General features: G+C 40.3%; 1 protein-coding gene across 4 annotated transcripts in view; it reads right to left on the bottom strand.

The window, feature by feature from the left end:
- The window catches only part of CFAP95 (cilia and flagella associated protein 95), an 83,548-nt gene extending 69,703 nt beyond the window's left edge, over positions 1-13,845 (bottom strand). For 3 of the 4 annotated variants that reach the window (XM_063650426.1, XM_054501701.2, XM_054501700.2), the window contains exon 1: positions 13,548-13,768. In XM_063650426.1, coding sequence (XP_063506496.1) covers positions 13,548-13,699 — 152 coding nt within the window. In that variant the 5' untranslated portion in view covers positions 13,700-13,768. Of the gene's footprint in view, positions 1-13,547 lie in introns of all 4 variants that reach the window. The other variant, XM_054501698.2, reaches the window with a different exon arrangement.
- Between the last annotated feature and the right edge of the window lie 653 nt (positions 13,846-14,498).

Raw genomic sequence — 14,498 nt, 5'->3', positions numbered from 1 at the left:
AAATGTTAAATAAATGTGGTCAGTCTGATTAACTGCCAAACACATGACTTTGAAAACAGCTGAAGGGACATGTACAAAATAGGGCAACACTACAATTGATAATCCCACCTGGGACACTTTTAGAGGGAAATAAGATGCTGAGTACACCAGGAGTGGTGAAAAACGGGACTGTCATGGTCAAAGCAGGGTGAGTACGTTCTGTCACCCTATATTTAGACAACTGGGTCCCAATAATCTTCAAACCCTAGGATACTTCTGAGTTTCCTTGATCCTCTCCTCCAGAAACAACTTGCAATAGCTGGCTGAAGACACTGGGTGGTGGAAAAGTAGGGCTAAAGAGGGAATTTTTAAGGGGCACTGTACATTAGTAATTACTGTAGTCTGAAACACCTTGCAGTATATCTGGCATGGAGTGACATGGAGATCAGCCTGCCCCCACCAAAACAAAAAGCAAAGAAACACTCAATTACCTGTGTAAGCTCCTATTCCAATAGTCTTACTCTTACTGGCTTAAATAATTTGAATTAATTATTCCAGAATAACATCAAAAGATTACATTATGTCACCTTAAGATCTATTTTAGATCACACTTAGTGATTCCATGAGCTGTGCATATTGAGTAGATAATACAAAGTCTTTTGGTTTCAGGAAAATTTGTTTCATTAACATTAGAAAACAAATGAGCTTTTCTTCAGGAATAAAATCTAGAATTAAAACAGACTTCCATAATGAACATAACTGCACAAATGCATATTTTTCCCTTTCCTCCTAGAATTCATTCAAAAACAGTAAAGGAAATGAAACAATTAAAAGCAAATAAATTTTTGGCAAAATCACAAGTTATCATCCCCAGATTATAACATGTACAAGGGCTATTAAAAGCAGCCAGAGTCCAGCTGAGGCCAAGCAGAAGGAGTGCTAAGAAGAGATCGACAAGATTGCACAGAGATGGCCTCTTGGAGTGCAAAACAAGTTACATTTCCCGCAGCTGCACAGATAAATTCTTTCACTGGAAACAATGGAAAATGTTAGACTAAATAGTATATATATATTTTGGCCAGGTGCAGTAGCTCACACCGTAATCCCAGCACTTTGGGAGGCAGAGGCAGGTAGATTGCTTGAGGTCAGGAGTTTGAGACCAGCCTGCCCAACATGGTGAAACCCCGTATCTACTAAAATACATAATGACATATTATTAAGAAATAAAAAGAAATGAAGTACTGATAAAAACTACAACACAGATGAACCTTGAAAATATTATGTAAGGACCATATGTTGTATAATTCCACTTATGTGAAATGCCCAGAATAGGCAAATCTATAGAGGCAGAAAATCAATTAGTGGTTGCCTGCGGCTCGAGGGCTGAGGACTAGGGGAGGCTTGGAGTAACGGTTAAAGGGAGTGGGATTTATTTTGAGGGGGTAATAAAACATTCTAAAATTGATTGTGGTGATGGATGCACAACTTGGTGAATACTAAAAGCCATTGAATTAAATACACTTTAAAAGGGTGATTTGTATGGCATGTGAATTACATCTTAATAAAATTGTTAAAAATAGGATATAACCATCAAAATAGAAGAAAAACACCTTAATCATTAAAGATTACTTTCCATAACTCTATGCAAATATATATGTAAAGCTAGATGACTTACATGACTTTCTAAGAAAAACTGTTTCCCAACACTGCCCCCAGTAGAAACAAGAAGTCCAAATAGGGAGGGATAGCATTAGGAGATATACCTAATGCTAAATGACGAGTTAATGGGTGCAGCACACCAACATGGCACATGTATACACATGTAACAAACCTGCACGTTGTGCACATGTACCCTAAAACTTAAAGTATAATTAAAAAAAAAAAAAAAAAAGGTTAGGCCTAAGGCCAGCTGAGAAAAAAAAAAAGGTACTGTTAAGGGCAAAAAAAAAGTCCGAATAGACTATTTCTAAAGAAGAAATAGAGAAAATTATCACAGAGCTAAGAGTTATTCCCCAAAACAGTACTAGTAGGGAAAAAAAATTCATATTTATGCCTAAAAGTCGAGCAGGACATTTGGTATGCCTTGACCTGCTCATTTGTCAGAGCTACATGGGCAAGGGCTGAGACAAGGAGCAAGACTTATCACATTACACTCGCCACACTGATTTTGACATATGTGGAAACCAACCAATAGTATTTCCAAATTACTTATGTTTATTATACGATTGTTTTACACACAAAGAAAAATTCAAATTAAAAAACGATGCAATCTTTCCAGACTGAATTTTTCTAATAATTGACATAACAACTAATTATTTGTTAGAGGTCTGGGTGGGATATCACAATATCTTAACCTCTGAGAGACTGCCTGCAATGGTCCATTGTTGCCTTATTGCATCCCTACAAGGAGAGCATGTGCCACTGATCTCTGAAAGCTCGGAGTTCTTATACAATACTGAGTGGGGAATTCCCTTTCTGTGACTAGATCTATGACTGGATCTATTAGGAGAGTTGCTGTTCACACCCTTGTTATAAATGGCCATATGCAAACTAGCTAACTTGAATGCGTTGATGCTAGATACATGTTAGCTCTGCTGTTTTCACCCATCTGGCTGTTCTTATAGTTTATGGATATGTAAATTAGGCTTCATATAGATAGATGGATAAATGTTGTTAAGATGCTATGGTCACCTCCAGGACTAAGAGTCACAATTCTTACAACCACACATTCTGCATCACAAGATACCAGTCATTACGCAACAAAAAATGCCCACATGTATTTCCAAAGACTCTTGGGGAAAGGGTAGTACTGCCCTCGGTTGGAAACTAATGCACCATACTTTAGTTCTCCTTGGGGATCCTAGGAACTGGGTGAACCTCCTCTGAAAAGCTCCCCTGGTCCAACAGGCCTAAGTTAAAAGCTCCTCTTGGATGATTCCTGAGCAACCTGCTTACCGCTAATCACAACACATATTACAGTACATTGTAGTTGCTGGGGTAGCCCTCCCCACTCCGTCTGACAGTAACCTATAACATCCTAAAGGCAGGGAGGATGTCTTAGTCACTGTCAAATTCCTAACCCAGCAAAGTGCCTTCAACAGAGCAATGGATTCATAAATACACTTTTAATAAATGCAATTAAAAAAAAGAGTTCTTCATCTAGAAAGAAGATAGTGAATAAAAGCTTAGTGTTTTTTTTTTTTTTAAAAAGCTTATTTAATGCTTCTGGATCCTTACTGAGCAATTCAGTTTTTCCAAATATTTAATTCCTATATTTTAATTTCAAAAAATTTTATCCTATCACTGTCTATAAAAGGAGGCTAAATTATTTGCAATGAAATTTACTTTGCAATAGATAAATGGTATTATATTAATTCTTCCATTTAATTGAACCTGGAACCATCTGATTGGAGATCTAGTAGCTTACCAAATAAACATATTATAATATTTCTGCCAATTAATTCTCTTTGTTAATGCATCACAACTTAGTTAAGTAAAAATAAAGAAAATACATGGTGTGACCAATAACAACTAAAACATAATTGTATTTCAAATGAAATAAAGCAAACAGTAATAAAGATTAATGTCTATCAAAAACAGTAAGAAGTCTGGGTGCAATGGCACACATCTGTAATCCCAGCACTTTGGGAGGCCAAGGTTGGAGGATCGCTTGAGACCAGGAGTTCAAGACCAGCCTGGGTATTAGAGGAAGACCATCATCTCTACCAAAGAAAAAAAAGTTTTTTAAAATTAGTCAGGCATGGTGGTGCATGCCTATAGTCCCAGCTGCTTGGAAGGCTGGGGCAGGAGAATCACTTGAGCCCAAACGTTTGAAGTTACCATGAGCTATGATTGAGCCACTGCACTCCAGTCTGGGTGACAAAGTGAAACCTTTTCTTTAAAAAAGTAAAATAAGAGTACTCAAATTTATTCATAACCTTTGCAAAGCACTGCAAAGATATGTTTCATCTAATCTCTACACAAGATTTCTGTTTTCTGCCCATTACATCTAAGATATATTTTTTAAATTTGCATTGAGTAGATACAAATTGGCTGGGGAGGGAGAGTTTAAAGTCAAAATAGCATCAATTGTAGGAAGTCTCCCAATATATTAAGGGGTTATGTTCTAGACTTTTGCTGTGAAACTGAGTGCGCGGAATTTGCTATTCCTTCTCCACTGCAGTAACTCTCTCTAGGATTGCCAGCCCAGCACTTCTTCCTTCTCCTGGATGCGTCCTCCTTGTTCATTGCTCTTGGAGAGCTACCATATTTCCATTTGCCCTTGCCCAGCCAGATGACTCCAAACAGGTACTTGGTCCAGGGAAAGACATATGGCCTGGAATTTGTTGAGCCAGAACTGAAAATACCTTAAAGCCAACCTTTCTTTGTGGGATCAAGATGAAAGTTATATATTCCAGAACTGCAGCAGCCATGTTTCCCATACTCTTCCATAACAAGATGAAGCAAACCCACAAAGAGAGAGGGGAAACACAGTGAGACCTGGTAGCATTTTCATCCCTCGTTCCAGTTGTTCCTAAGGCCCAGCTTACCGCTGCCATTCTCACCTGGTAATCAATCATCCAGGAATATCCTGAGTTAATTCATTCTGTTTTCTTAGGCTAGGGCAAGCTCACCATCTGTCCCTTGCAACCAAAAGAGCTCTGACCAGTACACACAGAAAATGGTGCGAATGGGGATGGGTTCCCAGAGAAACTCAGGGAAGTGTATTCAACAATACTAGTTCTAGTGCCACAAAAGCCCCTGAGCCCCAAGTTTGGGCTTCTCAGTGTGAACTTCTCCTTATCAAAATGTCACGAAGCCCCACAGTCTTCTAACTTCCTCTCCCAACCACAACACTCTTACCTAGAAAGAGATAGTCAGTAAGGTAAAAGAAAGCAAGCTTGGTGAAAAAGTACCTTAGACTATCTGTGAGAGGAAAGACTACAGCAGCATTACAACAAGGAGAGGACTCTAATGGCTTCCACAGCCCAGTTATGAGATGGTCATAAGGGTAGGGGTTTGGTTTGAGGCAGAGGTACTTCTGTATAGCAAGGATCTTTCCTATCCAAGTTTGCCTGTGTGGTGAAATGCCTCTTCTGTATACTTTGCCTTACCATGGCTTATCTTGCATGTAAAATGATTTTATTTTTGTAAATGCCAGTTAAGTTGAGCAAACTTTCACACAAAGGTCATGGCACAATCGTTCTATAATGATCAGTTTTCAGAAAAAGAATTTGACTGCAATTTCATAAAAGAAAACAGCACTGAAAGAAAAATGTAGTCAGGGCAAAAGGAGGCTGAGTCTCCTAGATTTCATCTTGAAAAATAAAAAATATAGTGCTTTCCCCAAAACACTACTATATCCAGAAGCATTTGTAGGTAACGTGCGTATGTTGAGGAATGAGAATGTAGGACTAGATTAAAAATAACCATGGCATAGGATCCACCGTTGTAGAATGTAGACGAGAATGAAAGGGTGGTTAAACCAAATGAATGTGAATAACATCATCCTTTTTACCCAACATAAACTAGCAATTAAAAAGATATTTTTAAAAGGCTCATAATAAACCATGGAGGGTGACTCAGAAGCTGAAAGAAATGAAGTATTGTGTCTAAATTCTGATCCCTTAGAGACTGCTTGCGTCCAGGGAAAAGCTGTAGAAAGCGATATCACAAATTTTAAGTAATTTTACTTTATTCTTATTATGAAAATACATGTTCGTTATGGAAAATGTAGAAGTAGCAAAGAGAAAACAGAAAAGGACAAATAATTCGTAAATGCACCATCCAGTAATAAGTATCATGGTACATGGTGAATATTTTTTCACTCTCTTTTCAGTGCATATAGACTCATTTATTTTATTTTATTTTATTTTTTGGAAACAGGTCTGTCATCCAGCTCTGTCACCCAGGCTGGAGTACAGTGGCTCCATCTCGGCTCACTGCAACCTCTGCCTCCCATGCTCCAGCGATCCTCCCGCCTCAGCCTCCCAAGTAGCTTAGACCACAGGGGCGTGCCACCACACCCAGCTAATTTTTGGTGGTTTTTTGGTAGAGATTGGGTTTCACCATGTTGCCCAGGCTGGTCTCAAGCTCCTGGCTCAAGCGATCCCCTCATCTTGGCTTCCCAAAGTGTTGGGATTACAGGCGTGAGCTACTGTGCCCAGCCTAGACACATATTTTTAACCAAAGAGAGAATTCCAGTACACGCTGTTTTTTCATACTTGAGATTAATATTTCAAATATTAATCTTTATACTTTACTGAGCCACCCTTTAAAAATAACTTTTGCTCTGATAAATCAGAGATACCCACATTTGCTTTGGGAAAAATTAGGACTGTTTCACCAAAAATCTGAAGAAAAATGGAGTATTATTGATTAACTTCTGACTGACAAAATGAAATTTTTGAGTTCTGAGTGAGATATTTTCTTGAAAGTCAGGCATTGTTGAGAATCAAAAGGCCTTCTAAATTCCTTAAGCTTCTATTAGCAACAAGAACCAGAAGCTCCCAAATATACCACAGGGAGGATGACTTTGTAATTTATCTTCTGAAGAACACTTTAGAAACTAAAAGAGGGGCTTTTGGTAAGTCTCAGGCCAACGAGAGTAAACCATCCTGGGCAAACCATGGCATCCGCTCACTGTCTCTCCAAGGCATTGAGAGGGAAGCTGAGTAGAGTGTCACCGGGCCAGCTGCAGGCCACCATGTTGAGGGGTAGAGGTGCCCCACCACTGTGGCTGCAGGGTGACCAGCCTAAGTCGGGGGCTGTGGGAGGACAAGCCTGGCAGGTATCTGTAATCCACTGCAAGAGACCAAGTGGGACCGAATCTGGAGGCAGAGACACCAAGTCCTCAACAAACCAGCAGGATCAGCCACAAAGTCAGCAGCAGCAGCACGCGCAGCAGCAGCACCCACAGCAGTTGGACCAGGATGAGGCGAGCAAGGACAAGGACCTACAGTAGATCTGGAGGCCTCACTCCTCCACTCCCACCAAAATGTCACATAACCTCAGCCCCTCGTACACATACAGATGGTAGTGGGGGAAGGAGAAGGTGGAGGAGGAAGGACTCAAAGAGTGGGCACTGTTCTGAATGAGACTATTTTAACCTAAAACAAGCTGTTAAACTAAAAGAGACAGAGATAAGCTTTAATTGGCATGTTTGAATTTTTCTCTAGTAACCAACAGTTGAAAAGTTTGAGGACTGGTTTTAGAAAATAAATTTTATATGTGCATCTGAGTTGTGTGCATATTTCTAATTCTGCTACCCGCTAGAGAGTGAATATATTTCCATGTTCTTAGCCTATTACATCATCTTAAATGCCTGCATGATATTATAATTTGGAATTTTTTAAAGTATAAATTGAGAAATAAAAACATCTCTTTAAAGTGTAAATATCATTCGTCCCTACATTAACTCAAAACCTCATTAGTACCTGTCAGTTCTTGATGGTATGACACACACTGCAACTAGGAACAGCACAAGCTTAGCTCCCATTTAAAAATTCTTTACTATTTTAACAGAAGTATATGTTATATCCTTCTAAGGTCGTTTCTACAGAGGTGTCCAAACATACTTCCATGCTATGCTATTGCATCAAGAGCATGGCTGTGAAAATCATCCCTGGTTTTAGTGGGGATTTTGTACTATACTGTAGTCTTTTACTTCAAGGCCTCATTAAAATATAAATATAGGGCCCCAGCCTGCAGTACCTTTTGGGTTTCTGTCTTTATTCTTTCTGCCTGCTCATTTGCTCATTTATTTGAGAAACATTAATTGAGCACCTACTGCATTCTTATCCCTTATCCTGAGGCTTGCCCTTCTTTCTGCCTTCTAACTATAGATCCAAAAGCCCCTTTAAAGCCTCTTCCCTCTCCCATCAAATTTTGTGTTGTTTGCATGGAAACCACATAACCAAACTTAAAAATGTGTACAATTAAGAGTTAATAAGCTTTTGATTGAGGGCCTGAGTCTATGTTAAAGGCAGAAAGAAGAAGGCTTGATAGAAAAGAAGCCCTTGTAGACTTCAGCAAAAAGACAGGCTGCAGCATGTGGTTACCAAGGGTCTTTATTTTTTTTTTCTTTGCTTTTTATCGTAGTTCTCGAATATGTGTTGGAGATGTAGAAAGATGGCATTGCTGGCTAGCAAAGATCTGTGTAACACAAGCTTGGTCTCCAGTCACAGGAGGAACTCTATATGCTTCCAGGTTAGTACCTGAGAAAATCATTGATTAAATACAGGAAGAATGACACAGCATATTAGAAAATTCAGACACTCTCTTTTCTATTTAAGTGCACTCATGATATCCTGGTGTCTTAGAACTGGGTGCTCCTGTGAATGTGAAGTACCTTAAATACATATAAACTTCCTGTTCAAACAGTGCAGTAGGGTGGGGGGAAGTCTGAAGAGCTTCATGGAAAGATTCCCGTCTTTAATTCTAATTCTAATTTATTGCCCCAGCCCAGATGATTTTGTGTAAAAGTCTTTAAAACTACAAAATTCCCTACCCCACAATTATCACCATATTTCTTCCCTTTTTTTCTGTTTATCTTTCTGGTTTCTTCCTATAGGGGACAGGAAGTGAAACTCCCAGGCTCTTTAATTTGGGGCGTAGGCAGGGAAGAAAAGTAATTAAAATCACAAATACATAAAATTAACCTGAGTCCTTAAAACTAAATGTCACCATGGAGACCAGAGCAAGAACTGTCTCCATGGAGATCCCAATGAATTTGTTTTGCTTTAAATTATTATCACTTGTTACCAGATGTCAATTTGGCCAAGGAAAAGATGAGTATGAATGAACGAATATAAGAATTAGCCTCACATGAGAGAATTTGTTAAGGGTAAGTCTAAATTGCTGTGGTTCTTAGTATTTCATCATTCCAATGAGTGGGAAGATATCCTAACAGAAAGTATTTCCCCTTAGTTCAGTTCTAATGGAATCACCTGATTATATGGCTCCATAAATGCTACAGGAATAAGTAGGGTAAAATAATTCCTAGAAAAGGCATCTCTCGCTCAGAAGCATCAAGGTGTGATAAGGGCGATATGGCTCTATCAACCACTTCAGTTGCAAGGAAGAGGTGGCTCTTTGGCAATGTTTTATCCCAGTAACGAACCAAAGGTATCCCCTAAAAAGGGTTTTGGATGTATTACTTTATCACGTCTATTATACACAACTGATTTTAATATGAGTAATGAGGTCAAAAATCTCTGTATCACATGCCAGATAAAGAGAAACACAGGAAAAAATATCTAAATGTTTGAACTGTTTAATCAGAGGAAAGTCAGAATTTCTCCCAGATACAGATTTTATTTTGTACCTATATGTACAGTCACTTAACTGATTAAATACTCTGTTGAGAAGCCATGCAAATGGTGTGTTTATAGATATTAAGTGTTCATCAATTAAATAAGAAATCACTAATAAGATATTAAAATTTAATAAAAATTTAATCTATCATAAAACAAATCAATAGAAAGCTAACAATTATGACCAAAATGCATAAAAATAAGTCAATGACATCATTCAATTTAGAATTTTACACAACCTGAATTTTATTCAGCTTTGTAGGACAGATCTTGGTGACTGGTTGGATATGGAAGAACAAGTATGCCAGCAATACAGTCAGCACAGAAAATGCTAGTGCTTCTCACATTTCACAGTCAATTCTTGCTATCTTTATATTCTATAAAGTTGCCTCGAACACTCAATTAGCAAATACAGAAATACAAGGTTAGGTTTCTGTGAGCCTCTGGTCACAATATTTTTGTCAGTCAAGACATAACCTTGTATTATGTGTGTTTCAGTTTAAAAACACCTTACATAACGTGTATTGTTGATTCATCAACATTGAAATCACTGCCAACTACACCATAATTTAAATCTGAATGAAGCTTTCTAATGCATGCATTTCCTCTGTAAGGTGTGTCAGTCTTCTTGTGCTTACCATGATGCTTAGGGGCCATTTTACCATACAGCAAACAAAAAGCATGAAATGCAAAAAAAAAAAAAAGCATTAAATAGAACGTGAAAAGGATACTTGTTTACAGTATGAGAGCTGCAACAAAAAGGCAGAGCGTTGCTTTGTTTGACCTCAGTTGGGAACATGCATGTTGGGCAACTCAAATTTTTTTGTCTTTTTTGCCGCTCTGAGAATGTCTACAAATGACCACAAAAGTCCATCAAGTATTTACACTTGACTTACAAATAAATCGTAGCAAGTGGGTGAATTTACAAACACAGAATCCGGAAATAATAAGGATCAACAGTATTTGTCAACTATTGAAAAAGAATTCTGTTTCCTGTGGGGCTGTTCTTTACTATTCCACTGCACTTGCCTATTCTTTTTTGTCCCTATCCTTAGTTCAAAACCCTGCTCAGGAACCAACCTCCCCACTACACCATTACCTCTGCTTCTTATAATCATTTCTTTTTTGCAAAAATCAGATGATACTGAATTTATTGATATTATTCTCCTTTTCTGCCCTATGGAGCTCCTTGAGGTCAATGGCCATGCCCTAATACATATAACTAACTGTCAGGCCTCTGAGCCCAAGCTAAGCCATCATATCCCCTGTGACCTGCACGTACACATCTAGATGGCCGGTTCCTGCCTTAACTGATGACATTCCACCACAAAAGAAGTGAAAATGGCCTGTTCCTGCCTTAACTGATGACATTATCTTGTGAAATTCCTTCTCCTGGCTCATCCTGACTCAAAAAGCTCCCCCACTGAGCATCTTGCGACCCCCCACTCCTGCCCGCCAGAGAACAAATCCCCTTTGATTGTAATTTTCCATTATCTACCCAAATCCTATAAAACGGCCCCACCCTTATCTCTGTCGGCTGACTCTCTTTTCAGACTCAGCCCACCTGCACCCAGGTGAAATAAACAGCCTTGTTGCTCACACAAAGCCTGTTTGGTGGTCTCTTCAAACGGACGTGAGCGAAACTAACTTCTACTGTTCTTAATATGTGGCAGGCCATGTGTTAAAGGGTGTTTTACATATCATACCTCATTTAATCTTATAATAATCCTATCATCCCCATTTTACAGTTGCAGAAACAGGCCCAGAGCAGTCAAGTCACTTGCCACAACACACAGCAAGAGAGTTAGTTTTCAAACCTAGAGCCCTAGTTTTAACCATTATGCTATGCTAAATCAATAGTGTTAGCTACTGATACGGTTTGACTCTGTGTCCCCACCCAAATCTCATCTTGATTTGTAATCCCCACATCAGGAGGGACCTGTAGTCCCTATGTGTCAAGGGAGGGAGGTGATTGGATCATAAGAGCAGTTGTCCCCATGCTATTCTCATGATAGTGAGTGAGTTCTCACAAGATTTGATGGTTTTATCAGTGTTTGGAAGTTCCTCCTTCACCCTTCTCTCTCCTGCTGCCTTGTGAAGAAGGTGCTTGCTTTCCCTTTGCCTTCCACCATGGTTGTAAGTTTCCTGAGGCCTCCCAAGACCTGCTGAACTGTAAGTCAATTAAACCTCTTTCCTTTATAAATTACCCCATCTCTGGTATTTATTTATAGCCGTATGAAAATGTACTCATACAGCTACCCTATATTATTGACAACTTATGATTTTCCTAGAATGATGCTAAATGCTTTATAAAAATTATCTCATTGAATCTGTTTCTCTACCTCTATGTCCCCAATATGTACCAAAGTGCATGATACACAAATGTATGTTGGGTTGAATTTAAGTCTTCCTGTTCCCCATCCTTCCTTCTAAAACCAATGCATGAGGTCCCTCTGTATTTTCAGCAGCAGCTGGAATGACTTACAGCGTTCCACTACCCTTCTCTCCTCACCAGGTTCCTCACCCTCTTCTCATTTGTATTCTTCTGCGGTTTTGCTATTGATGTCTGTAACTTTCACAATGCAATTTTCAAAGTAATAGTGGTGCAGCAGAGAGCAGAAGCACTGTCCCTTTGCAAAAGGTCTTTCTCTTTAACAATAACTGCTAATGGTGATTTATGTTATGACTCAAATCTCTGTGGGGTAGCAGAATCACAGAAGAGCTATGTTTTGCTTGAGAGCTATGAGGTAAGCCCTATATGAGGCTAAAAGAGGATGTTCTGTTTCCCAGTGTAGCTTTGGATTCCAAATCTGTATAACCTCTCATACTGAGTTTAAAGGAAGAAGAGAGACAGTTTCAGGGTTGAGAAGTAAAAGCAGAAAAGTAAACTTGTTGGAAAGCAGGGAATAGGCTTTAGAAAGTTTGCAAGACAGAAACTGCAGGGGTCACATACATGAATGAATGGGATGAAGTCGGGCTTAGCCTTAGGGCTAGAGTCAAAATCATTCATTTCTTTCAAAAGCAAAAACATAAAGTAGACAAGATTTGTGACTTCTTTTCATTTCTTTTCTTTCTTCACACTCCTCCCAAATATTCCAACTACTCCAAATGTAATTACTATCAACAGTAGAGCCAGGAAAGTTAATTCAAGGGAAAGAATTTGAAAAGTCCTAAAAGTTTCCACTTTTCTTCCAGTTATACATCACAGTGTTGCTATTGGTCACTGTGATATTTAATAAAAGAAAGTGAATTCACTTTCTCTTAAAGAGAAAGTGAATTTCCAAGTCAAGGTCTAAAAGCACAAGAAGTAAACCAAATGCTTCTTGGGGCCAAGCAAGAACTTACATGAGGGAAGTTCCTAAAGACAGAACAACACCCATCTTAAGGTGTAGCCAGTGCTCAGCTTTGGTACATTCATAGTTCCCCAGAGAAATAAAATCCTCTCTGGCCAGGACTTTCAAATTTTCAAAGATACAACCCGGATTTACTGTGAATCTCCTAGTTTTAAATGTGGCCAACTAATTAAAATGAAAAAAAAAAAAAGTAAACAGAGCTTATGCCAAACAATGTCTGTTGGCCTTAACCAGTGGGAGATGCCAGTTTGCAGTCTCTGGCCAGAAAAGTTCTCGTATGTAGCCTAGAAAATATGAGGGGCCTCGTTCAAATCACTCCGTGTACACCCTACCCCCAGGAAGTGGCAGCCCTGGAGGCTGGTCCTGTAAATAGGCATCTCCCTCCTGCTGTGCCCCTGGCCTCCAATTCCTTTTATGAGTGAGTGCCTGTCTCAGAAATGTGATTTCCAGGCCTCTGACAGCACCCCCTTTTCACCCCCTATTTATACACACCCGCTCTGTGTGGATGAGCTAAAACCTCAGGTGGCCGGGGATTTGGCTGCTGCGTGGCCCAGTGTGTGGCTGGGAGCTGCTCCTGAAAGGCTCTCCTATTTCCTCCTGGCTGCTCCAACCCTCTCTCCCACTCTCTCCATTTCTCCTTTGAAAATATTTCTTTCACTTTTCTTTCTTTTCTCTCTTTTCTTCCTTCCCATTCCTCTCTCGTCTCATCTTTTTCTCACCTTTCTTCTCATTTCCTTCTTTCTCTACCTTTCTCCCCCACTTTTCTCATTCTTTTTTCCGTTTCCTCTGTCGTCTCCACTCCTGTCCCCTCTCTCTGACTCTCCTTTCCTTTCCTGTTCCATCCTTTCCCCTCTCTTTCCTCCCCGCAGCACCCGGGAACTTGCCGGGGGACTTCGCTCACCAGGAATACACCAACACAGGCTTCGAGTATTTCTTGTGATGGGAGCGGAGGGTCAGGGAGCCCTTGCGCTCCACCAAGTCCGGGGGTCCGATCTCCAACCAGTATTGCTTGCTGTCACACCAGTCCTGGCAGGATCTGTCAAGGCTATCCATGGGAGCCCTCGAGGTATAGACCTCTGAGGAGTTCCCTGTGCACCTGTCCTGCCCGACAGGACCGCAAGTACCAAGATTCGGCGTCTCTTATCTCCTAAGCAACCTGGGGCGGGGCCAATGGAGGGGCGGATCCCTCCAACCTGACTGCCAAACGTTTCCAAGACAATGTCGTTACTGGTAAGAAACTACATTTCCCAGAATGCAGTGAGGGTAGCAACCGGGCTACACAGGTGATGAAAGGGGGAACTGCATCCTGGGATCCGCAGTTTCGCCTGTCCACCCGCCAAATCCTAAGAGTGGCTGGGCGCAGTTATGGGGGAGTGGTAGGTCAGTTAAGGACCAAGGGAAGAGCAAATTCCCTGAACCCCGAGTGGGTCTGTTTGGGCTGCCTTTAGAGAAGTTCTTTTTTTTTTTTTTTTTTTTTTGAGACGGAGTCTCACTTTGTCGCCCAGGCAGGCTGGAGTGCAGTGGCACGACCTTGGCTCACTGCAACCTCCACCTCCCAGGTTCAAGCGATTCTCCTGCCTCAGCCTCTCAAGTAGCTGGGGTTACAGGGGCCCGCCACCACACCCGGCTAATTTTTTGTATTTTTAGTAGAGACAGGGTTTCACCATGTTGGCCATGCTGGTCTCGACCTCCAGAACTCAAGTGATCCGCCCGCCTCGGTCTTCCAAACTGCTGGGATTACAGGCGTGAACCACCGCGCCCAGCCTTTGCAGAAGTTCTTTTTACCGTCCATCATCCATTGCTACCACACCTTCTGCTTACAAGTTATTTATAATAAGTTTAACTAAAAGAG

Source organism: Pongo pygmaeus, chromosome 13 (assembly GCF_028885625.2).
Source record: "Pongo pygmaeus isolate AG05252 chromosome 13, NHGRI_mPonPyg2-v2.0_pri, whole genome shotgun sequence".
Lineage (NCBI taxonomy): Eukaryota > Metazoa > Chordata > Mammalia > Primates > Hominidae > Pongo > Pongo pygmaeus.
The sequence above is the reverse complement of the archived record's forward strand: the minus strand, read 5'-3'. Positions and strand labels throughout refer to the sequence as shown.